At 28.9% G+C, this 27,516-nt stretch overlaps 3 protein-coding genes and 1 long non-coding RNA gene across 4 annotated transcripts; 3 read left to right on the top strand and 1 right to left on the bottom strand.

Annotated features, from left to right (window-relative positions):
• Positions 1–1,206: 1,206 nt before the first annotated feature.
• Positions 1,207–10,433, top strand: LOC112688185 (paired box protein Pax-8-like). Its single transcript, XM_025561258.1, has 5 exons — positions 1,207–1,293; positions 5,423–5,535; positions 8,563–8,792; positions 9,213–9,336; positions 10,032–10,433. Exons 2-5 carry the CDS (start codon positions 5,523–5,525, stop codon positions 10,310–10,312), a joined length of 648 nt encoding a protein of 215 aa, XP_025417043.1. The 5' UTR covers positions 1,207–1,293; positions 5,423–5,522; the 3' UTR covers positions 10,313–10,433.
• A 6,120-nt stretch (positions 10,434–16,553) lies between these two features.
• Positions 16,554–18,083, top strand: LOC112688144 (LHFPL tetraspan subfamily member 3 protein). Its single transcript, XM_025561206.1, has 3 exons — positions 16,554–17,262; positions 17,342–17,584; positions 17,643–18,083. Exons 1-3 carry the CDS (start codon positions 16,848–16,850, stop codon positions 17,849–17,851), a joined length of 867 nt encoding a protein of 288 aa, XP_025416991.1. The 5' UTR covers positions 16,554–16,847; the 3' UTR covers positions 17,852–18,083.
• A 2,842-nt stretch (positions 18,084–20,925) lies between these two features.
• Positions 20,926–23,039, bottom strand: LOC112688150 (proteasome subunit alpha type-5). The gene is made up of 7 exons (XM_025561213.1): positions 22,912–23,039; positions 22,112–22,207; positions 21,873–22,026; positions 21,632–21,810; positions 21,391–21,552; positions 21,179–21,325; positions 20,926–21,108 (listed from the first exon to the last, which is right to left on the bottom strand). Exons 2-7 carry the CDS (start codon positions 22,178–22,180, stop codon positions 21,031–21,033), a joined length of 789 nt encoding a protein of 262 aa, XP_025416998.1. The 5' UTR covers positions 22,181–22,207; positions 22,912–23,039; the 3' UTR covers positions 20,926–21,030.
• Positions 23,040–23,521: 482 nt separating this feature from the next.
• Positions 23,522–25,061, top strand: LOC112688232. The gene is made up of 3 exons (XR_003149052.1): positions 23,522–23,770; positions 24,451–24,548; positions 24,803–25,061. It is a non-coding gene; the product is annotated as an uncharacterized LOC112688232 (long non-coding RNA).
• Positions 25,062–27,516: the final 2,455 nt, after the last annotated feature.

Below are 27,516 nucleotides of genomic sequence, written 5' to 3'. Positions count from 1 at the left end.
ATCCCAAAAGGTGGTCTTGGGAGGTGTCTCCCCCCTCTAACTAAAACACCAGTCGGCAGTCGGACTTTTTTCATTATAGCCTAAAAGGACCTAATTTTACTTACGGAATACAAATAGTACATATTTCGTAATACAGTGTATACAAGAATAAAATTTATATAACTACTTATACAATATAAAATATTACTATGTATTTATATATATAATGAAATTGTAAATTTTAAGAACCTACGACACATATATATATATATATATATATATATATATATATATATATACACGTTAAAAAGTAAAAATACGACTACATATAGTTAATTATACTACATACATTGAGTAAAAAAATTGTAGTCGGCATTTTTCATATTATTCACTCCCCTTGATTTTCATCTTCGGGACGGCCCTGTATATCTACGTATATTATATCAGTGTCAAACTAGTGATTTATATAATTTAATGTATAATAATTATACATTTTTATATGATAATCATTTACTAATAATATTATATTAGATACAAAAATATATTTAATATAATATCAAATATTGAGTGTTTATATTTTAACATATAACAAATTTATTTTGTTTTTATACATATATTGTACACTCATCGATCTTATTTTTTATCATGCATTAAATTTAATCAAATGACTTATAGAAATTGAGTACTACTTATTACTTAAAAGTACAATTTTATAATGTAAGTTTTCAATCAGATTTTTAAACTTTATTGTATTTAAGATATTAATTATAATTATATATTAATAGTTGAATTTTTCATTTATCATCATTATTCGATACATGTAAATGTAATTGGATTACTTAATAACTATAACATTTTTATTGTCTATCTGGTATATTTATAAATAGTTGTCACGAATTTAGGAGAAATATTTTAGAGGATTTAATTACTATGTATTATTCAATTTTTGCAATAACTATTAGTTCTGTACAGGAATTATTTTTATCGAATCCATAATAAACTATTTATAATATCTATAGTAACAACAGCAACTGTAATAAGCCAGAACCAGGAAATTTTTGTTAAGGGTTGTCAGTTGTTCGGTCGTCGTCAAGGTGACGCGTGCCAAGTGTTTAGATACGGATTGGCTGCTCGTGTGCCCCTCTTTTGGTAGGCGGGGTTTGGGTTGGCGCTACCGTATCCGTGTAACCATCGAAAGCCACGATTCAGGCAGCTGTTATCCTTTACGGTTCACGATCAGTCGCTGTTACGCATAGATTATAAGAGTATTGAATTACCTGCATCCATTCTATATAAAGAACAATATATGACTAGGTGAGTGAAAATAATTAATCATTAAAGAATTATTAAATAATATGGTTGCATAAATAAGTAATTATAATTCATGTATTAAATTAAACATTATTAATTAAAATTGAATATTATAAATAACACATTATTATAGTACTATTATATATTAGTTATAAAAAAGATAAATATGGCTATAACATGATTGTATTTTTTTAATGTGAAATAAATGTAAATAATTGTATACATCATAAATGATAAAACCGGGTTTCAGTTTTTTAAATTTTCAATCCTGATTGTGCAAATGTTATCGTTGTTAATAAAACAATCATATTAAAGAAATTAAACAAAACAAAAATTAGTAAATTGTTAATTCTAATAATTATAATTAATTAAGCATTTATTTATTTAATTCTATATATCAACTATTTATTTCAATATTTATAAAAGATCATATTATTTATAAAAATTAAAATTGAATTTTAGTTCATCGATATTTAAAATAAATGAACATAATATTATGACTTAGATATTATTGATTACACATATTTAATTAATTACGAATAAATTGGAAATATTAATATTTTTGGTGGATTTAAGGTTTCCCGTGAAGTATAAACATTCCTACGCTATTAAACTTATTATAATATTATTGAAATTTTTAATGAGTAGCCTAATTTTTGTTTACTATTGTAATGTAATTATAACATCTCATCAAATATGGTAATAATAATATTTATTTTATATGCATTTTATTGGTAATCTATAAACCATGTGTCAAAAATGAGTAGGAAGAGTATGAAATGTACATATAATAACTGTATATTCTATATAAATTCAATATTATTATATTTCTACATAAAATGGTGATCCTGGAGTAGGCTTCAGTGTGTAAACATTTAAAGAATTATATTTTTATATAGGTACCTTAGTTATAAGTAAAACATTTACTAACTAGTAACAATAATAGTTGTGAATATTGAAAACTGTACAATGACGATATGTCAATATACATTTAGTACAAATTTGTATACACAAGTTGTTTATCATTCTAGTTTATAAGAATGGATATAATAATACGCTTATTAATATTATAACAGCTAATAAATATATCATCGGCATGTTACAATAAATGTAGTATACTCATATCAGACGCGTACACAAAAAAATGTTTTGGGAGGGGTTTTACGTTGTACATTTTTATAATAATATAATCTATATACCAATTTTACTATATAAAAACATATTTAATATCATTTTCCTGAATTTTGGAAGGGATTTGAACTCCTAAAACCCCGCTTTATATACGCGCCTGACTCATATAATTACATAATTCATACTTAATTTATTACTTCTTCCATACTTTAAACATACGAAATTATTTATATTTATATGTAGTATAGCTTTTTCACTCTATAAAAATTTTTAAAAATATTCATGTAAAATTGTATTGTAATAAACAAAATTAAAAAACTCTGTCAAATTCTGTCATTAGATCGGAAATTATAATTTAAATACTTAGAATTTAATTTAAAAAATAAAAATTTGAAAAGTTATAAGCAATTTAAATATTAGGTCTTATACGGGTCAGTTTAACATTTCGTTGAAAATTAATATATTTGTTGGTTATGGTCAAGGGGAAATTTCTCCCCCTGCCACTTAAGTTCGATACGCCCTTGGTAGTTAATATTATTTTTATATTTAATTATTTATGAGAAGGATATTTACATAAAATTAAATACTATATATTTATGAGGTTGTAACTAGGTATAAATGCATTTTTATATTTCTAATACGATGTAATAATTATTAATTATAATTATTTAATTAAAACGAAGCTACTTATAAAATAATAAAAATTACATAAATGTTTTAAAACTTAGAGGCTTAATATAGATATTATAAATATTTCATGATTCCATTTTTATGGTGTAAGGTGTACGTGTGTATGGCTATAACGAGTTACACTAAAATGAGTCGTATTAATACGTACAATGTTTATTTTATGAACGATTATAATTGTAATTCAGAGACGTACTCGAATAATTTTTGCTGTTTTGGACTGACAATTTTAAGCGTAGGGGTTTATAGAAAATTCATTAAAATGAAAATTCGATAATAACCAATTTATTATTTGTTATGATATCAGTTTTTAAAGAAAAAAAATGTTGTTTGGACCTCATAACGTAGGTAAGAAAAGAGTTGATAATCGTGTAAGACCAATGATTACAAATCGTCCAATAAAAATCAAATCGTATGTTGAACGACGCATTATTAAAACAAAATATCAAACGAATCGTGTACACGTAATTTGCATTGTATAAGCGCCGGTGAGTTGGTCTAACGGGATGATGAGTGCGAACGGAAAACTGAGCTGGTGGTGGTGGCGGTGGCGATGGCGGTGGTGGTCGGGCGAGAGCAGAGCGTGCAGTCGGTGTATATGAGAGATATCGTGAACGAGATGGAGCATAAGGCGTCAACCAGTGTTAACCAGTGTTCGCCTCGTGGGCCAAAACCAATTAAAGTCACCGACCGGCGGCGTCGGATATATGTATGCGAACGAGTAACGATGATAAGGGACACACGCTACGCGGGTCCTATTGTGGGACACGGGAGGATGGCTACGACGAGTCGAAGCCGTTGCGCCGCCGTCGTCACCACCGTTTACATTATTGTAAACAGTTCATCCGTGAGAATAGGATGACAGGGGACGGACGCGTGTGACGCACTGAGGCCGCGGCGGCGTTCGTACACGGGATTATGGCGGTGATGATGATAATAACAACAACAACGACAACGACAACAACAACAATACGTGCAGCGTATTATTCACGTGCGCGATGCCGAACGCGTGCGGCGCTCGAAAAGTCAACGCGCGACCGGCGATGATAAAGGTGCCTCTTGGGAGACATGCACGGTGCGCTTCGGCTGTGTAATACGATTGTTGCCGCCTGCAGCACATGGACGACAATGATACGGTTCGGGGCGCACCGCGCGCACACGCTGCAGGGATTTGCACGGGTCAACTGGACCGTGGCCGCTGCGGATGCGTTCGCGTGTTATTCACGCGCACTTAACGCCTCCTCTCCACCAACCTCCCGCCGCCGTCCCGGTCAACATTTCAGGGTGATCCTTCGGGTTCAACTGACGGCCAAAATGCGTGTTACGCATAAAATAATAGTCAAGTCACATTCAATTTGTGTGTGTGTGTGTGTGTGTGTGTCTGACGATTTTTATGTGATCACTGAGGAGTACGAGATCCCTACGAGTACGCAATGCGATAATATTGATCTCGATTTAACGCGAAAATAACTCCAAAACCCATTTTTCTTAGAGTCTAAAATATACGCTGTACCGTAGCAACCAAGTACTATATTACACCAGTGGCGACATTTCATTATGCGCCATTATATATTTTTACTTTAAAAATATAATTATTAGATAATATTTGAAACAGTTACTTCGATTAATATAAAGAACGTTGAAGATTTTTTAAATAAAATAGACAACATTTACCGTTGTAATTTTTAACACAAAATGCACATTTTTCATTTTTGCGTCCTCCCAGGAATTGTGCTCGTGACGTAGGTTTCGGTGGGGGGGGAATCTGGACCCCTGGACCCCCCCCCCCCAGTTACGGCCTTGTCTCTCGCCCTCCTTTTGATACGGCCCTGTTCATACACATTAAGTATACATGAATTTATATACATGCAATATAATGTTAGTCATTGACACAACTAAAGGGAATTTGAGAGTTCAAGCCTTCCATTTAGTTCAAAAGTCCCCTTACGATTTGCCAAAACTCGATAGCTACGACTAGTGTACTATTTACAAAAATATAAATTAAACTTTAACATTAGTCGTAAACCGTATAATTATTGAACACCTTCATAATTAATTTTTAATAACAAAAATTATCAGTAAAAATAATAAATGTCATTCAATAAGGAATTACAAAAAAGAAGATTTAAGTCTTTCTACTTTCCAGATTAAAAGATTTAAAATTTCCTATAATACTAGTATGCATATATTTTTTAATTAATAGTATATATTGTTTTAAATTGTACATGATATTTTGATCTTACTGTAAACTAAAATAGATGAAATAATTTGAAATATAAGAATATGCAACTTAAAATTTGATTTTAATTTTCAGATGACCTATTAGCACTTTAAATGAAGACGCTTTAGAATAATACATTCGACTGCTACAGTAAAATATCACGGAAATATACATTTTGAAACATCTAAACAATATGCCGCATACTGGTAAGCATAATATAGTTCTTTAATGGTATATAATTATAATTTTAAATAGATAAAGTTGTAATGTCTCGCGCTTTCATCATGGCCAGATAAGTGGAACATTTTGTGACATGCCGTATCGGGTCGCCAATTGGCGGAATAGGTTAGTTAACCTATAGCCGAGGCGTTTGCCGGAGCATATAGGATTTATTGTTATTTTTTCTCCCCTTTTCTTTTTACAATATGTGGGAACAAGGATAAGACACCAATCGGGGAAAAATACACAAATTAAAGAAATAGATAAAAAAAAATGTATTATATTAAATTGGTGCCGAGAAAGCTCTTTCTAACGTAAAACTCGCACAAAATAAAATAAAAACAAAATACATTTAATTAAAGTAATAATAATAAAAAGAAGAAGGATAATCTCGCGAGGGGCCGTAATCAGAATACGGATATTTATAATAATCATACTCTTGTGAGCAGTAGCGTAAATTGGATCTAATTTCTGGTGGTGCAGAGGCATATTCTCAATTTATAATTTCCAACACACCAATTTTCCAATTTCCTAAGTAAAACTCTCCCCAATAAACTATATGTTTTTCTATATATTTCTTTAAATAATAAATAAATTTTGAATTATTTTAGCAGTAAAACCTTTATTATTATAATATTAATAAAAAAAAAAAAAAAAAATCAAATTTTGTTTTTAGTATGTTGATTTCTTTGGCTCTTGAAAATAATATTACATGTAATTTTAATATTAGGTAGACAAATTTCAATAATTTTCTAGTGATACAAAAACATATCTTTTATCTTTATCACATTTTAGATGTGGTGTTGCAAGTGCCACATTTGCACCACTTAGTTTACACTACTGCTCGCGAGTGACGCCATGTCTCGGTTTTTTTAAATTTATAATACAAAGTTATACAAATAAAGCCAACAAAAAAAAAAAAAAAAAAAAAAAAAAAAAAAAAAAAATACAAAAAGGGATATCGGCCAAAATATACTGATATTAATAATCATCATAAAAAGCACTTATCACCTACTACGCCCGCGTTTCAAGGGCGTTATCCCGGAGACGCAACGGAAAAATTTCCAGTTCAGCCGACCATGGTGTTGTTACGACAGTGGATAAAACGAGACAAAAACTTTACAAACACAGTCATAGTATCTCTTGCAATGACAATCGAGTTTCTATTTTTATTAGCCTATACCCCGTACAGTGAACATATAATTATAATAATCGTGTTCAGTTCCGGTCAATTACGCTAATTACGCAAAACGGGTACGGAAGCAGTAAAACGATGAATCGTTAAGAAAAAATTATATTACGCTCGGAGGTGTCTCGATTGTGAACGCTCAGGATGGACGGACTTAGTTTCCTAATGATACTAACCATAGTATATTCAGAAAATAATTCTGGAGAACTGATTTCTGACCTTACAAAATCTTAAACTACGCAAATGTTATAAATATTATAAATTATAAAATCTATATTATTACCAATCTATCGCCATGCAATAATATGTAATGGTGCATTTAAATTTTTATTAGAGATATTTAAGTAATTTATATAATATAATTTAAGTATGTAATTTACATTGTATGTTTTAATTTTTGACAGTTTAGCTTAAATTATTTTACAATCGTGTATCGTCTCAATACAGTTCACGTGACACAAAACGTAGTAAATTGGTAATCAACAGACACGTGCATCTGCATTTTAAAGGGGTGATAAAAATATTATTACACGACATAATTATAATTTTATACCATGTAAGGAAACTGGTTTTTTTCGGTGTGTTATTCATTTATTATTATATATTTCGTTCAGATGTCTGCATAAAAATCAATTATGTGCAGATTGTATACACATGTATTGTGCGTCGTATCAAATGATAAATACCGGGAGCCAAGTCGGTACATCTGCTTATCTAGGTGTTAATGGGCGGTAGTTTTACAAAATTATAGAGACGAGTCATAATTTTCACCGGCTCGGACCCGCCCTAAGGTGCTAGGAGTCTTCTAATCGACCCATACATGATATACATCACACCATCCATACTATATACATGCTACATCAAAATGATATTTTTTTTCTTTTAGATTTCTTTTGGACTGCTGTTGTTAATGTCTGAAAATAATGAGAAGTGTTGTATTTTATTTCTAGCACGAATGTCTTGCGCGTAAAATAATACATCACCAACACGATATGCCGTGTCAAATGTTTATTACTTTTAGTGATTGGATAAAATTAACTTGGTATTATCAAAAGTGTATAGTTTCCTGTAGCTACTTATTTTTACAACATACAAGTAATATTTCTACATTTTACTGTCATTGTTATTATCTTTGATTATGAAAATATTGATATTGATATTATGATTAAGAAAAAGTATTATTTTTTTTTCATTGTTTCACAAATTAAGTTCTTCTATCTATTTCTGTCCAAGACAAAAAATTATTTACGATACAAAATTAATTTTAACTTATTTTTGGTCTTTGTTTCTAACATTTCTGAATAAATTTTAATTTATTTTGTAATCTCTTTACTGCAGAATATATTAAGTTTTCTATCAATAGTATTATTATTTCTTTTTTTTAATTTTAACAAAGTACTACACTCCTAGTTTCAATCTGAATCTAAAACAAGTAATTATTTTAACCAGTAATTTTCAAACTTTTTTGTTTGCGGAGCTCTTATGTCCCCAAAAAAAAATTTACGGATCCCTGGAAATTATAAATTTATATTCAAGTCAATAATAATTATCAATTTTTTAAATTGAGAAAATATGCTATCCAAAATGTAATGTTTTTTTTTCTAGAAGCTCGTATTTTATAATTTGTTGTGAAATGTGTTGGAATTTTACGCTGTATTTAACACTTATATAGTATATATTTAATTGACAGAAACGGATACTAACTGTAAACATTATTGTTATTCAAATTAGAAATAGCTATACAGCTAATCTGTCTAAATTTATACCAAAAACCCTTATTAAATTCATATAAAGTCAATATTAATAATTTTATTCAAAATTGCAGGTCAAGCAGGCGTTAACCAATTGGGTGGTGTATTTGTCAACGGTCGTCCGTTGCCTGACTACGTTAGAAGACGCATAGTACAGTTAGCTCTACTAGGAGTTCGACCATGTGACATATCTCGACAACTTTTGGTTTCACACGGATGCGTATCAAAAATCCTGACACGGTTTTACGAAACTGGTTCAATACGACCAGGATCTATCGGCGGTGCTGGGTTGCAAAAAAATAAAGTAAATACCCATGCAGCCTAAAATAGTACAATGAAATCAGACTAAGGCGAAAATTTGATTGACTATGTTATCTAGATCATAAGTTATATTATATAGTTAGGATAAACAAAAAAGTTGAAAAAGCGAAATATTTATTTGGCTCAATACGAATTCCCATTGTTCAGTATATTTTCATATGGTTTTTTTATTTTATTTTTTACTTATAATTGATTTTTTCGGATTCAACATTGTGTTATATTTAATATTTATTTTTCAATTAATATTCAAAGAATATTATTTGGATTTTATTGTTTTATTTTTAAATAATTATTAGTTGTTGATTATTCTACGAAAAACTTAAGTGAAATTCAAAAATCATTTTTTAATACATTTCATGTATAAACTTAACGCTGAATTATAAAATATTCTTTTATATTTTAGACAACTCAAGGAAATTTCTCAAAAAAAAGTGGCAGATGTAAGCAAGATATTATATCGAACAGAGTCAACGGATCTCAAACAGTACCTTCTTCGATTCGCAATCTACCATGGATACATCCTTTAGGTAAAATACTTATATTAAAAATATTGAACTATGAATATTTGCATAAAAAAGAAAAAAATAAAAAAAATAAAAAAATATGCAAACATTTAAATTTAGTCATAAAACATCCTTAAGTATGTATTATGTATATACTATATATATATATATATATATATATATATATATACAACCGTTTACTAAAAATGTTCCCTCAAATTGAATGTTAATAATTAAAGGTTTAAAATAATTGTTATATCAATGACTTCGATAAAAATTAAAAAACAAAGAGAAGCACAGATTTTGTTGTTTAAAAAAAGATTTTTATCATTTATTTACTTAATGACTTGTACGTATTATAAATGTATACGATAAAAAAATTACGTTGTATAATTTCTTAACTTAATATTTTTTATTGGATTTGTGTCTAACATTGCCTTTTTTCATACTTATGATGCTTGAATTCAAATTATCATAGCCTATAATAAAAAATAAAAGTATTTATCGTTTACGTACTTAAATTAATGTCTGCATTTAATTTCAATAAAAATTAAAAATGGAAATAATTTAGATTTTAACTTAAAAATATTGTATACTTGTAAGTATGACATATATGCATGTAATTAAACTGTTGATTTGATTGTTAAAATCCCTCTCCCTCTTTAATACCTTCGCCTCTGGTGATTTATATTAAATATGCGATATATTATGCATGCTAGATTTGTACTACGAACGAATTCACCAGCATCAACTCGAACACGGACCAAGTGTCATTGGCGAACCATCGAACGGTCAACCAGCACCAGGTGCCAAAAAACCGCATACTCCTTACACTATCGAAGAGATATTGAAACCTACAGCACCGCGGCCACGACCACTGTCTCCGTGTGGCCTTCTGGTGGACGGAGTGTGCACGTGTGGATTGACTGGAAATGTAATGTCAACTGCGTTTTATGTTGATGTGCAACAACAATTTATGTGTCAGCAACACCGATATTAAAATACCATTTCGATTTTTTTCATGTATAAATCCATAAAAATGTCTGAGACAAGCCAAAGAACTATGTAAATATGAATTAATGTTTTAAAATAATTTTAAGACACAATTGTTACTGAATCAATACAATATGCAATTTGTATATGTAAGTGTTTGTAAATATAAATTATAAATAAATACATTTTCTCACTAGAATTATACTAAATTATTAATAAATATATGTATAGAACATTTTGCTTATAAATCGTATGTCGGATAAAATTCGTAAGTATACATTCTTATTTACTTACTTAAGTATACTTTCTTTCGTTTATAAAAGAGAATATATCTAATCAACTCAACCCGTAAAAAACTTATAAAAAAATATTTTCTCACTTTTTAGTACGTAACGGTTAACTTATATTTTCTATCTACTGAATAAAAATAGATTTAATTTTTATTATTCCTAAAATAAGAAATTATCGGTAGTTAAAAGACGATTCTATACATTGTAGTATTGTAATGTATATAAATATATTATTTGCAGTTTGCATCACAGTAAATAATAAATTATTTACTATGGTTAATACCATCTAATCATTTACTATGACTAAAATGATCTATTATAGAATAATTTAAAAGAAAAGTAAATTTTCATTTACTTTGATTCTAAAAAATAATTTGTGTTCATGTTATACATCATGCCTTTGCGGCACATAAATTATAATTTGTAAATTAGAGATAAATGTTTAAAATAGAGTTATTAGATTTATAAACAATTGATAAACCGTGTTGTTCAACAACTGATAAAAATAAGTACGTAGTAAATGTTATCTACTTTAAGTATATTATCTCTTAAAAAAAGATAATTGTTCGTGTATGAGGACACCTAAATTGCTCTATCACACTTATTATAGTGTAAAAATATAATTTAAGCAACTGACGACAGTAATAATATTTTGTAGACTTATGGGGTATTATTGATTTTCCATTAAAATAAAATTATTAGCGTAATAAATTTTATGAATAATGTTGGTGGTATACGCGAGTTTATGATTGAAAATGATTAGCCGAAGTAGTTCTCAAAGGTTAAAAACCAGTTATGCAGGAAGGAAGTTCAATTTTTCAATACCTACACGGAATTCAATTTGTCGCGTCGGAAAAAACATCATATTTTGTTGTCTAAATGTTCGTGTGCGCACACGTGCATGTGTGTGGGGCATGCGTGCAATGTGTAATTGTCCGATGTAATCTATTATTGTTGGTCATCAAAGAGACCGGCGGCCAACCGTGTAATTTTCCATTGTGATCCGACGCCCTGTATATAATAATCGTGATCCAATGACAAGACGTGTCACGCAAACGATCATTGTACAAAAAACCTACATGATAATACGTGAAAAACAATTTTAGCACGTCTGAATGAAAAATTAAGTACTTTCTCGTGAATTTCATGAGATCTGTAAAATCATGATACCGTGCACGGTATCGCATTAAATAGTAATAAATTATTACTGTTTTATTATTATCAAAAAATATATTATTACTAATAATATATTTTTTGATATTAATAATAACAATTTTTTACTTATTTGAATGTGCAAAGTGTTACCATAGTTATAACTTATAATTAGGTGTCGTATATTGACGAGAATAACATTTTAGTATCAAAGAAGTGCGATGGCGGAAGTGAAGTACATACTTACTTCATACTACAATTGATTATAAATACTAGTATTTATAATCAATGATACTACGTACCTATACGTTTATATGTGAAAAACAACAATAGCGGTGTCTTTCAATATCGACTTCTATATGTAAACTATTGACCACTTTCTCGCTCTTTCTCCTATATACTTAAGTATCCATATACCTTAGTCTTAAATGTTTTGTCGTTATTGATAGTTATAAATTATAAGGGTAACAATAAAAAAATACAACAGTAGTTAGTATGATGCTAAGATACATATTTAATAAGCATCTATTTAATGATTTTTTACGATGTATACTTTGTACCTTATGGTTATGATATCTTTTACGGTACTTAATAAGATAATTAACCATTTATGACTTTTATAAGTTATTGTTAAAAATTTACCAATAAAAGAATTCTAATTATTGTAGTTACCTAGTTAAAAAATAATATTTTTCTATAATTTTTAATCATCACACGTAGTTAATAGCATGTTACATAGCTTAATACAGGCGGTATATTCAGCACACTGAAGCAGTTATCGTTTATTAATAAATAGTTAAGTCAAATTATTCATACTATAATATTTTGTATTATATTTATTTGAAATAACGCTGAACTTAAATTCTTACACATGGGTCTACTCAAAAAAAAAAAAAAATACACCCCGTCCCATTGACAAACTATTCGTCCAAACCATTCGAATGACACAAAGGTAAATATAGTATAGTTTTGGTGGCATTTTAATTGGGTATATCTATACGCATAATAATATAATAAAGATAATAAGGGATGAACGGATTGAACAACTGTCCTGCTCCGGGCTATAAACGGGTATTGTTGAAAAATGTCTACGAGAAACATACGCACCTGATCATTTCGGGGTTCTGATGCAGTCTATATAAATATACTCGAAGGATTAACATCAACTGCAATGTCTCTGCCAGCGGTTCGTATACCTACGCTATAAAAACCGGTGGCAAAGGGTTAACGAGATCGACCCCGGCCTGTTTGCAACACGTTATGTACTTAACTTACATACCTAGATGTTTTGAAAAAATTAATAATTGCTGTAATAAAACACGGCGGCGACAATTCGGACACGGATTAGCCCCTCGTACATAATTTACCCTTGTTCATTTTTAAACCCACCAGATGAAATAATAACGGTCGTACACGTAAGGCTGAAAAACATTGAACAAAAAATGGAAAGACGAAGAATGTTACGAGTACTTTTATTGCGTGGAAGGACACGGCGGCAAAAACGGCATAACCGAAATAATTACAGTGTTGTGCTACAATTTGTAATGTTTATGTGTATATAGATGCTTATTGGTACCATACTACCATGTTATTATGAACTGTGATCGTGTTATTGGCTTTTATTATAAAGTGGGATTATAGAAGTGCAAAATTTTCCCATCATTCATATAAACGTATAGTGGATAATCGATATAATTGATAAAATATATAATTTTCCTTGAAATCAATATATATAATTTATAATACGTAAATGTGCAATGTTATTGGTGCGAACTATTCTTTTTTATTATTAATTATATACCATTACATAGAGGGACCGTGAACGGTTGTTTTACTTAATTATAAATAAGATATAATACATAACGATAACTCGTTATGCATAGTTCAGCCAAATGATGATACATATTTAAATAATAATTTTTATGAAGATTTCTATAAATAAATATAGTTTTAAAAAAAAATGGCCAAGTCGAATGCTCTAAAGTTTTCACACAAAATATAATTTAAATCTTGTATTTTTAGCACTTACAACCCAGTGCTATTACTTTATCAAATTAAATAAGATATGTTGCTGTGAGAAATCAAATGAGAAATCAAATATTATATCAACGTAGTTTTTAATTTTTTTTTTTAGAACGAAAGAAAACTACAAGCTAGATCGAACTAATATATTGTTTCTTTAATAAAACATTTGTCTAATTTTTAATTTAAATAATATGCTGCGTGAAAAATTTGATATGCATTTATTATGCATGAAACAGAAAAAGTGTATAAATAAAAGACAAAAATAATTCTAATAAAAATCAAATTCTTTGTTTTGTTCAGAATATGATGTTGTAATCACGAGACTCTGTGCAGATTTTCGTTCTCAGGAAATCTGATAAAATATGTATTTATGTTAGTTACAATCGCTTAACGAGATTAGGCGAATGTCTAAATATGTTAACTACAGTAATAAGTTTTCTTTTACTTATAAGTAATAAATTATAACTATATACTATTATGATAATTAATTTTTAATTATAAAAGAAAAATTTGTCTATCCCAGTCTTATTTATCCAAACCACCGACCATTTATTTGATAGCAGGAACATATTTAGGGGGTATGGGGATAGGGGGTACCATCGCCCCGGGCGGAAAATTTTTTTGGAATTAAGGGATGGCAATATTTTTTTTTTAACCATAATCCATCATCCATTTTCATTCATTTTAATATTTTAAGATTTTCTATAGTGACCACACGTCGATTTCTATTTTCATGATAATATTATCAAAAATTGACCGTGTAAAATTCATAGATAATAAATATTATTTTTCTTGAAAAATCGTATAAAACGTATGTAGGGGTGGCAATAAAACTTTATCTGGGACGTCAAAACTTTAAATACATATCTTCCCATATGGTTACATAATTTAATTTATTTTGTAAATTCTGTGTCCTGTTCATAGAACAGACATATCGACAGAACTCAACAGAAAATAAAATTGACAATCAGCAAAAATTATAAAATAGTAAGGTAACAGCAGTTTAAGATCGCACGTCGGTCGTCGTTGTAATAATTTAATGACAAATATCGATATCTGAATGCGACAAACCACTATACAATTGTACAATATATTAAAGTAGTGAACATATAAATGTTTAATATTGTTTTATTTATACCGTGGAATCTTAATATCAAAATGGTTAGCTAAATCTGGGCTCTGTAGGTCCATTGCCGCTTCCACTACACCCTAGCCCGACGAGAAGAGGGAGGGCAGCTGGGGCTGCAGCCCAGGGGCCCGGGGCCTGACCAAGTTCACTACGTCTCGGTCAAAGTTTCGAGCAATTTATGGATCACCAACATGAATTGTGCTAATAACCTACCCAAATAATTATAGCGTATGCGTATAGTTATAATGAGTCTGAAATAAAGTACAAAAATACTACAATATTAATCTAAAACATAGATAAAAAACATTTTCAAGAAAGACCCATAAGCTATAAATAATTATTTTCATTTAGTCTGTGGAATAACCATGACTGCGATTACATTATCTCTTTGGTATACACATTTTAAAAGAAGACACTGGTTTGTCAGTGACAAGTTAAATACTTCGTATGAGAAGGGCCTGGATTAATTTGTCTCTGGGGCCCTTGATTTCTCTCCACGGCCCTGACTACATCTCTCCATACCTCCTTGTTTTTAGCAAGTTTTTCAAGCTTATTAGATTCCTATAGTAAATTATAATTGGTTATACACATAGTCTATAATTAACAAAAATATTTATTAAAAATAAAAATATTATTTTCGTTCCGCGTTTTGTATCGATCGCCGAAACAAGATTTTCTGTTTTTGTTTCATACATAACTAATACGTTTTTTTTTCTAATTTATTTTTATTTTACAGTGACGAAAAGCTTAAGCAAATTAAATATTGATAAGTATGTTCTATGTACCTATACCTATAATAATATTAATATTTTTTTACCCCTACATACGTATCTTACAAATTATTTATGCATCATCTTATGTGAACCTCACGAGCCGTCACTGGGCCCCGGAAGATCGAGGGAATTGCAAATAAACGTAGCAATATAAAACTACGGACTTTCTATTCATAAAACGCCTGTTCCAAAGCAGGACTACTGTCCCGAGCAGTAGCGTATTTACAAACGTGTTTTTTTGGGAGGAGAGATGAGGTTTCATCATACATTTTTTTTTATAAATCCAGTATAAAATGGTCGAAATTAAATTTTTATTTGTTTTATTATCTTCATGTGGAAAAATGTAATTTCATTAATTATAAACTATATGATAAACTTTAGCTTTCTTCTTTTATTTGCCAATTCGTCAATAACTCCATCAGTAGTAATATTTAAATCTGGATGAAGTGTATTATATGTTTCGACTTTCACAGTCAAAAACACCAATATTATCGTACCTGGGTTATATAAGTTTTTAAAAAATATAGTTTTATAAAATTAATACAATTTATAAATAATTAAAAATAAATAAATTAATATTTTTCCTTTATTCGAATTTACAAAATTAACAAACTTCAAATTGATGGAAATTTCAATATTTGAGGACTTGAAAATTCTCTAGGGAGGGGTTTAAATCCCTCAATATCCTATTCCATAAATACGCCACTGGTTCTAAGACACAAGTGAATGTAGGTATTTATACTTGTGATGGAACAAATAAAATGTTTCTTATCTTGGAGGTTTATTCCATATATATTTATCCACGAATTTCTTCGAGTTTACTTTTCCATGAAAATATTTTTATCAATATGATTATCAATGTTTTGCCAAGTCTTCGTCCCCACCGGGCACCATCATAATGAGAAAATAAGACCAAGTTGTTGTTATTTTTAATCTCATTGTACGGGAAATAAGTGGGTCTCGCTTGCAACGTTCTTTCCCATCTCAATCGTTGAAAATCATCGGATCGAAAAGACGTTTTAGTCGAACAATAACATTTCCGCTCTAGCGGTTTCGTGTAACTGTGAGTATATATACTTGGTAGACAGTATGATGTGGTGTTCCTGATAACTAGGTTTTTATCCGTTATCTGTACCACACAATTTTCGTTCGATTCGAATCCGTTTTTGAAAAATGGGTTCCAAAGTCGAGTACGTGGATTCGTCACAGTTGTACGCCACGAATTACGTGCGCAACGCCAAGGCGGTCGGCGTGTTGTGGGGTATATTCACGGTTTGCTACGCGATCATCGTTGCGGTGGCGTTCATCACTCCCGAGTGGATAGGCGACACGACGACATCCGAAAACCCTGCCCGCTTCGGTCTGTGGAACAGTTGTTACTTCGGTAATGGCGTGTCGTCCGCCGTCGAAGATTGCCAGGGAAAACTGGAATTGTCTAGCATACCAAGTATGGCTCTAAGAGTAGCAGCTATTTTCGGTGGTGTGTCCGTGTGCATTGCTATTGTAATTGTGGTGATGTTGTTACTGTTCTTTTTCTTTCAAACGACCACTGTGTATCTTCTCTGTGGATGGTTACACATTTTATCTGGTAAGTGTTTTTTATTTATTTCTATTCTTATTATAATACTAAGTATGTTTCATTAACATTACTTATGTTCAATGATTAGCTGGTTGTCTGATCACATCCATTGTTGTGTTTCCATTTGGCTGGGACTCGCCCAATATTCAGAAAACGTGTGGTCCCAATGCTAAAAGCTACAATCTTGGTGATTGTAGCTTTCGTTGGGCATATTTATTAGCTGTTATTGCTGGTGTGGATGCACTTATTCTGTCAGCATTAGCATTTATTTTAGCCACTAGACATATAAAACTCCAACCAGAACCATTATACGCTTCTACTTTACGCAAAGGTAATATTTTAATATATCGAATTATAGTTAAATGTTATTAATAATATTATATTTTTAGGTGAAATGAACGGATATTTGGGCGATAGTAGTGTATCAATGGCTGGATCTAGAAAATCTTTGAATTTACAACCCGTTATGCTGATGCCACAACCGATGATGGATCAAGACAGGTTTTCTGAGTTTTCCAATAGAACAGGTCGCTCTCATAAAGGTGCCATGTATAGACCAGAGTATGCTTCATCTAGCATTCATAATTTTCAACTTTGAATATTTTTCAAGAAAAATAATGATGAATTCAAGGGTTTAAAAATTATAATGTATGCAACAAATTAATATCAGTAAGATTTTTACTCATAAATATAATTAATGTCTGTAATGGATGTTAATATTAAATTATTTACATTGTTGACTATGTATTTTTTAGTTCTTGCCGTTAAGAACATACTTGATAGTATTAAAACATATAAATTACGATTACAGTTATTATAAGTAATCTTGGAACATTATAATACATACTTTTAATTTGTTTACAATTAAATTCTATAGTTTTTATCAAATTATGAAATAAAACTTTATACTGTAAAAAAATTAAATTAAGAATTTAGATGTATTTTTATTATTGTATTCAAAGTTTTTTGATACGTGTCAACCTTTTATATGGTTATTTATTTTGTTTTACATTACATTTATATGATTGTATACCTTATGATGTGTTTTATACTATTTATTATTAAATCCGTCCGACTATATATTTTATATTCTATAATCATATTTTTGTATCTATTTTACGTTTATTTATAAATTTTTAATATATTAAAATATGATTTTAGGTTATTTAAAATAAAGTATTGTACTTATTATGATGCACCTCTTTTTATTTATTTACTTTTTAATGTTTAGTAATCAGTCACATAATATGTAATATTTATTTAAAAATTGCCTATCAGAGTTTATATTAAATTGCATAGTACAAATGTATAAAACACCTGCAGCAGATATTTCATGAATAAAATTAATAATCACTATTTATTTCTATTAAATATAAATCAACAGTCTTATGAACAGTGAACATTTTTATAGGTCTAAACTGTCCAGAATAAAAAAAAAATCAAAATTATTTTTAGCAGTTAAAAAGTACAATGATCATCTAGTTTACTAAAATGAAGTATTTACAAAATTGCATTAAAAAAAATATGAAGAAAGTGGTTTAAACTTATACATGACTAGCTATCATTGATTATAAACTAAAAAAATAATAAAATTATTCCAAAATCAATGTTGATATGTAAAGAGAAAGAGTAATTAATTTATATTTGTTTATTGTTTATACATATTTATATTATATTATGATGCAAATCATAATAGAGAAATAATGGTAAAAAGTGGTTTTACGTGTAGTTACAGATCTTTTATAATCAATCTAGATTTAATTATATTATAAATACTTATTTCTACAAACAAATCAAAGCCTCTCAGAATTTTTTTTAATATATGTCATTGAACATTACAAAATAATTAAATATATTACACTTTATCATTAATTTAAGTATTATGTATTATGAACCCATTTTGCTTTTAAAGTTAAAAATTTGTTAATTCTAATTTTTTGAATTCATCCATTTTTACATCAGGATATCAAATATTTTGAGTATTAACCATTTACTAATTTTTATTTTCTTTTATTTATTTTTTCAGTAGTAAATTTATTATATATATATATATTGATTTTGGAATGACTGAATTTTTATTGAAATAGTAGATATTTAAATTAGTATTTATTAATTTTATATTAAAATATTTAACCCTGTTCATTAAATGAGTTGGAAGAGTCATGTTTCAGTTGATTTTGTACATACCTACTTAACAATGAATTTTTAATTTAAAACCGGTCAAACTTTAAATATATAAAACTTCAGGTTAAATATTTATTATTTTTCATTCATGATTTACACATAATAAATTAAATCAGTGATACCCAGAAATGTATTTGAATCAATCCTAATTTTTTTCTTTGCCATATCAGATAACTTAAATTAAGTACTATAATATGAAAAACTCACTGAAAACCAAAAATATATGTAAATATTTTAAACAATAAAATAATAAAATTTAAAATAGGTAGATACAGTAAAAAAACTACAGCAGCGATTCCCAAACTTTTTTGTCAACCATCCTCAAATAAAAAAAAATTAATCATACCTAAATAAATAATTTTTTTTTTATTTATATATAAGCAAATTAGTGTCAATCTAAAAATAAATATATGGCAGTTCAATATAGAATAGAAATATTTGCCTTGCACCTCCCTTAATAAGTACTTTACAGCTAGGAAACTACTGGACTACAGATAAATTATGGTGACACGAACAATTATAAATGTGAATATTACGATTATTTATAATTACAATTGTAAGATCAATATATTTATCTGCAGTAATGAGAAAATAGGTATTGCTGACAAATAAATCACAATAAAGAATAATCATAGTAATATTAAAATAATTAATATTATAAACCGGATTGAATCATTAAAAATAATAATAATCAAGTCAAAATATTTACATACAATTTAAATACCACTCATTCACTCAGTTATCAGCTAACAGTCAAAACTACCATAATTATTACTTTTAAATGTTGAGGGAATGTACTTATTACTAGAGCTCTTAAAACACGTGTCACGGAATTCATGTGTACACGTGAAATACATGTTTATTCAAAATATATATCCATTTTTACAATGGTAAAATTAGTAATTTTATGTTATACACTTGAAGTTTTAATAAAATATTAATAGTACAGTATTAAGTTTAAGATATACGTTTTTATTTTGAATTTTACACGTGATATGTGTAAGAGCTCTACTTATTACTAAGTATATGTGCAATAAGAAAAGATATTTCAAAAATTACATTTTTAAGGGTCACAAACAGTTTCGGCCACTTGGCTGCATGTATACATTTTTCCATTTTTTGGTTACCTAGGATATATTTTATTATTTATTTATTCTTATATATTTCCTAACCCAGAAAATATTTTGTTAATTTTCATAATTATTAATAATAGTAAATGTAAATGAATATAGTATAAATAAATAAAAATAACCATGATTAAAATATACAATATTTTTTTTTCATCAAATAGTAATTCCTCTCATCAAAAGCAGTATTTTACCCCTATGGCCAACTGATTCAGCTTTTTATAAAAAAAAATTTGTCTTGAATATTTAAAAAAAAAATTATTAAATAAATTTCAAAATAACCCATTTTAATACTTTCTTGTAAATATAAATTAAAAATATTAAGATATTTACTAAATATAAAAAGAATGCAAGACAAATATTAATCATATGAAAAATAGTTATTGTATAATTTTTTTTCAAAAGTGACATACACTAATGAAATATGAGTTTTTTTATATTTATATCTTATAACCAAATTAAGTTTTTAAGCAACAGCGCCTGAAACAGCAGCTGATGAACTAGCCTTATTTTCTTCTGGGAAAGGCACAAGCTTATCAAAAACCTAAAATTATAATTATGATTATTAATAACAAATGAATTTATAATATAGTCTAAAGTGTTTATTGACTGACCTCTTGAAGCTCTTCTTTATCTAACATGTGGTAGAGTTTGTCAGGCGTTACAGTAACAATTTCTATGTTAGTTGGGCTGAGCTTATCTTCCATAACTTGTTTTAGTATGTTTAAAATAACATTAATAGCTTCATTTAATCCCATTGACTAAAAAAATAATAAATATTGTTTTTTTAATATTAACAATTATACATTTTATTTATAGTACATACTTTATGGTACTTTTCCTGTAATGTTTGTTGTGCACCTTCACTTCCTGATCCAATGGCTTTAGCGTTATACTGGACATATGTGCCTGATGGATCTAAATGAAACAATTGTGGACCATTATTGTCAATGCCTGCAAACATAATTGCAACACCAAAGGGACGACTCTAAGAATAAAATATATAAATTAATAAACATAATAATAACTATTTGCCTATATAATAATAATTTTAATATAAACTATACCATAGCTGGTTCTTTGCTATCATAATCACCACTAAATTGTATAGCTAAATTAGAAACTGCTTGCGCAACCGATTCAACACTCATTTGTTCGTTGTATGTAAACCAATGGTTTTGTGACTCAGCTCTGGCTCTTTCGACCATAGTACGAGAGTCTGCAATGAGTCCACTAACAGCACAACCTGAGTTATATCTAGTATGAGTATCATAAAGTAATAATACATTTTATATTTTTAGTACGAACCAATATGCTTATCTACTTCAAAAATCTTTTCTATCTTGCTGGTTATCATTAATGGTGAAGTAATTCTTTTTTCTACACCTAATACAACTCCTTCAGGTGTACAAATGCCAATTGCTGTTGAACCTAACTTTATAGCTTCAATTGCATATTCGACCTATTAAACAGAAGAAAATTAGCCAGTAAAAATTGCTATGAAAAATAAAAACTTTCAGATATTTATATTTGATTTAATTTATTACCTGAAAAAGTCTGCCTTCAGGAGAGAACGTATTTACTCCTCTATCGTATTCTGAACGTGTTAAAAACATGATGTTACACTTGTATTGAAAGAATTACTGTAATTTAATAAATGCATTATACATTTAAGTATTTCATTTATTTTACATTCATAATTACAAAAAAAAATACAAGTATTAATTCATTATCTAGAATTTCAATAACATGAAACATTTTTACAAAAACTAATATTTAATAATTATTACAATTATATTTAAAGACCTGTGATAGTTAATTAGAGGGACAAATTTAAAGATATTTTAAGTTGGAGTACACAAAAAATGAAAACAATACTTCATTTTTGTATTTACTTACTTATCCTCACAAAATAAATAAATGTTTATATAAAATAAATTTTGTAAATATTATTGTTTGAATTAAAATAGTTTGAATTATTTGATATATTATTTGGAAAAGACCAAGAGGAAGGCATATAAAGCAATGGATGGATGGAAAAAAGGAAAGACTTAGAAACACTTGAAGTGACGGATTGGGAAAATAGAGTCCAGGATCGTGATTATTGGATAACAGTAACGGTGGTGGTGGCCAAAATTCTTAAAGAATTGTTAAGCCAAGAGAGAAAGAGAAAGAATTATTTGATAAAGTAATTAAATTAATGTAGAATAAAATGCATAATATGGATTTTATAATATATTACTGTTTGGAATACAATTAAGTTTACAGTTATAATGAACAATGCCAAGTTCTTATATATTATTCTCAGATAAACTGAAATAAGTAAATTAAATATAATCATGCGTACCTGAAGTAATTGGAACAAAAGTCAACACTTAGATTTTTGTATTGGATCGAACAATTTATTATAAGTCAAAGCACAAATAATTTTAACCGTATGACTTGCAAAAGCGGTTCGACTAGTTTATTTCCACTATCATTATAGTTGTTGGTGGTGATAACATAACCTAAAATTCCAAAGATAATGAAAACAGTAAATTTGTTATTGCCAAAAAAATTATATCACGTTACCAAAGACCACACAACGGTAAATCTCAAGTATGTATTTGAATTTGAGATATTTCAATCTACTATTTGGATATTTATATATTTGGTGCTATAAAGTCCGATTACATAAAAAAAAAAAGTTTTTTTTTGTGTATATATTTAAAAAATATTTAAACATAACAAACCAAATTGTAATTGTGTCGCTATTTATATCGTTGTTCTAATAAGTGATAGGTATGATCTGTAAGTACAAAATACAATCATTAAAATGGACAGCGACAAGGGCGGATTTTAAGAACCTTTAACGGATCGGTGTCTAGGTAAAAATATTTTGGGATGAGTATGTATCTCAATTCACTATAGTCTTATAACTATTTATAATGAATGTTTTAACGTTAAAGCAGTTATTATGTAAATCGAGTGGAGCCAGAACATTTTTTTTTGGGATGGCTGTTTGATTTAAATTATTCTGCCTCAGTAAAATGTAATGTTCAAATCGCCTCTGGACCATGCAGACTTATCATACCAACTGGCACCGTAGAGCACGATCAATACGATTTGATCGACCATCCTAGCTTACCTGTCCAAGGAAAAGGCAAGACGAGGTATCGATAATGTTGAAAAGACAGTTGGTCGCCAAAAACTCTCTGTCGATAACTGTACGACACACAAAATCTACTACAGTATTATTTTTATATTTTCCGATATATAAGCATGCAAGATTTTTATTTAATGTGTTATCTTCGTTTTGATATAGAAAACAATAATAATATATTTATTTTCCAACTAATAGTTTTTCAATACAATTCAAATTTTAATAATTTCAGAATACAGTTGTTATTCACTTCCAAGCCAATAAATATATTATACCCACACAAGCCGTTTTATCCATGAGTTATACATAGACTTAATTCAGTTTTATTAAATGCCCATCAGTGTCTCTTTCCTTTACGACACTATCTGCGTCAAAACTAACTGAATAATTAAAGATATTTAGATTTTTTTTTTTTATAAAATGTCATATTAAGTACCTACAACTAAAAATGTATGGGTTAGTTGCAGTGCAGGAGCTATAATTTGCGAGGGCATGTGCAAATTATAAACGCTAGGCCCCGATTTTGAATTAACTATAGAATAGAGGCCCAAGAGTCGATTCAAAAGTGTGAGGCCCTGTGCGATTGCACTTTTTACACACTCCCGAACCGGCACTGATTAGTTGCTATTCCCATATTATTGAATATTAAATCTTACATACTGCATTAGTTTACACAAGTTATGATTGAAGTGCTTTGTATTTCTATATAATATACTGATATATTTTGTGTATATATATATATAGGTACTCGTATATAGAAAGATAAACTGATGTATCAATGCACAAGCCTAAAGTATTGGATCCAGAAACTTGAAATTTTGAACAGAAGTACTTTTTACAAGGTAAGCGAGCTCTACGAAAGGATTTTTCAAAATACCATCCTTAACGTGTTTTATAAATTTATCTCAAAAGTAAAAATAGCAAAAAGGTGGTAAAACGGGATTTCCAAAAATTTTAGATTTTTTTCGGTAAAATTTCTGATTTACTTGGTGTGTGCATACTTATACAGTTTACTAATTACTGTGCATAATAAAATAACAATGTACAAATAGTTTATAATAATAATAATTTTTATAACATCGTATTGGTGTTGTAGCCCGAACGGCCCCACACTTGCGTATGTGTGATGAAGGGTTCACACGGCGCGAGGTTTGACGAGCTTTTGGAAGGCGTTACTGTGTGCTTGAGTAAAATACTTAGAACGCCGAACCACGCGCCTAGAACGTTCTCACGGCGAATTTCGTTCTACCCGGGATCACTATTCACTAGTCAACGCAAACGATCATTTCAGAATGTCCAACACCACAGATCATTCGCAAATTGGTGCTTGCGCAGCTGCTGACATTTAGTAATTTTTAATGGCGAGTACCTATAATTAATTTAAAATTTAAATTAAATTAAAATAAATTTTATAAATTTGTATCTACATGAGATTTTTTTCGATTTATTTCTATGCACCGCAGACAAGATTTCGATGCTTACGATCGGGATGTCGGCGTCTGAAATATGTGAGTAGACCTCGTAGGACCTTAAAAACTCCAAAACAATATCATTTGTTCGATCCTTTGTGTTTTTCCATATTTATCCTAAAATACGGGCCCAAAGTTGGATGAAAAATGTAATCCCTCGCAAATGAGAACGTTGTACTCGTATAATTTAATGTCTCATCTTCTTTGGCACGGTTACAATTTACCGACTTATTTTTGGATGGTCACAGACCAGACGCAGCTTCAGAGACTTACTAAGGAGAAGGCATTTTTTTTTTCTTTAGCTATCGCTAAATTCCTGAGGGGGCTTAGAGAATATACTAACCGGGAATGCAAATTTCCCAATAAATAATCTCTTGTACACATTATACTTGGTTTTATTTAATAAAATATTGAATACAAACTCCAGTCTTCTTTTTTTTTGTTTTGCAAATAATTCTATTATTTCATACACTTTATCATATATATATATATATATATATATATATTGATATTTTGATGTACGTTTAGTAAGCATAAACTTATTAAACGATCTTCCTCCATTCTTAATCGAAGCCAGGGGCGTAATTACGGGGGGGATATGGGGGATAGATTTCCCCCATGAGCTATATTTATACAGTCAACTCGCGGTATAACGAAGTTCAATATAACGAATAAAACTGTCGGACCCTTGAAAATCTCGTGACATAACGAAAAATTAAATGTATTTTGGTCCCCTCGATATAACGAAGATTTTTTGGTCAAAGTTCACGCAATGTAACGAATTTTACAAATTTTGGAGATTGATACTCTACGTCTTACAAGTTTGTTTCGGCTATTATTATGTGATAAGATGTTCATATATCGTTTATATGATACACGTCTGTTAAATGTAAATTGTATTAAATATAAACATAAATTTGTTGTTATTGACAGATATTTGGCTACCTATGGAGTTCTCAATAATGATGAGATTTTGAATAAAACTTGGGACGTCGAGCCCCCGTAAGCTCGAATGTAGCAAAATTAGGTCGCCGCGCCGTCTTAAATTGTTTACAAAGACATGATATTGACGACAGTGTATTTTGTAATATTCTAAATTTGGACAACACTATTAATCGTGTAAGCGCAAATATATATATACACACACACACACACACACACACACACACACACACACACACACACAAAAAACTGATTTTTTTTTAGAAAAAAAGAAGTATGTATGTATGTAATAAACAAAAATGTGTGAATGTATCTTATAAAATATTTAATAATAATCTAATATTATATGTCGGTATGTTATTATAAAAATCTAATAAAATCTAAATTTTCTTTTAAATATCGTTTAAACAAATTATGTTGATTTATGTTTTTGATAGAATGAATTTCGATGTAACGCACTTTTTGCTCGGTCCCTTGAAATTCGTTATATCGCGAGTTGACTGTATATTGTCTTAAACATACAAATAGCTCAAATATAAACTTATAAATTATTACGAAACTAAAAAAAAAACCCGGATATTTATCCGTAAATGTCTATGTTTTCTTTATTACACTTAATTGTCAAAATGTTCTTTTAACCAACATTGAAAATAGTAATGAGGATCCTAAGGTTAAAACTTTAAAAAGATTGTTTGCTACACGATGGGTGCAGCATTATGATGCGATAACAGATTTCATTGAACTATTTGCATTCGTAGTTGAATCATAGGTACAGAAAATATTCCTAATTGGAATGATTCCACTGCAACGTAAGCTAATATACTATTAAAAACTATTGATTCAGAATTTCTTGTATCTTTATAAGTTATTCAAGTAAATAGTAATTAATAAATATAATTAATTTTATTTTATAATAAAATATTTTTCCAATTGGTTTTTTCTTTTGGATTACCATTGTGTAAGTTGCTAAAAAAAAAAAAAATGATTTAAGAGAAGCAGTAAGCCTTGTTGAAGATATTATATTTTTATATTTATTTATTTTATTTATTTTTATTTTTTTATATTTTTTTATTAAAAAATATCAGACTAAATTGTGATACTGAATTTCACAAGCATTGCCCCCACAAGTTTGCCATACAAATTTATTTTGATCCCCCCCCTCATGAAACATTCTCAATTACGCCACTGATCGAAGCTAAGTTTTACTCTGCGTAAAGTTGAAAAACTTCTCTCATCCGATGCAACACTTACTGGGAGTGTTGCTAATATTTGCGAGTTTAAATCAAATACAATGTTATGACTGTAATTGAGTATTAAATGATAATAGTTGTTTCCCTAAATTAGTACTGAGACACAGAGTTCAACTACGTTCCTGTATTATGATACACACCTCATAAAA

The sequence above is a fragment of the Sipha flava genome, unplaced genomic scaffold, assembly GCF_003268045.1.
Source record: "Sipha flava isolate LNK unplaced genomic scaffold, YSA_version1 37_pilon_pilon, whole genome shotgun sequence".
Lineage (NCBI taxonomy): Eukaryota > Metazoa > Arthropoda > Insecta > Hemiptera > Aphididae > Sipha > Sipha flava.
Note: the sequence above shows the minus strand (reverse complement) of the source record. Positions and strands in the feature narration are given on the sequence as shown.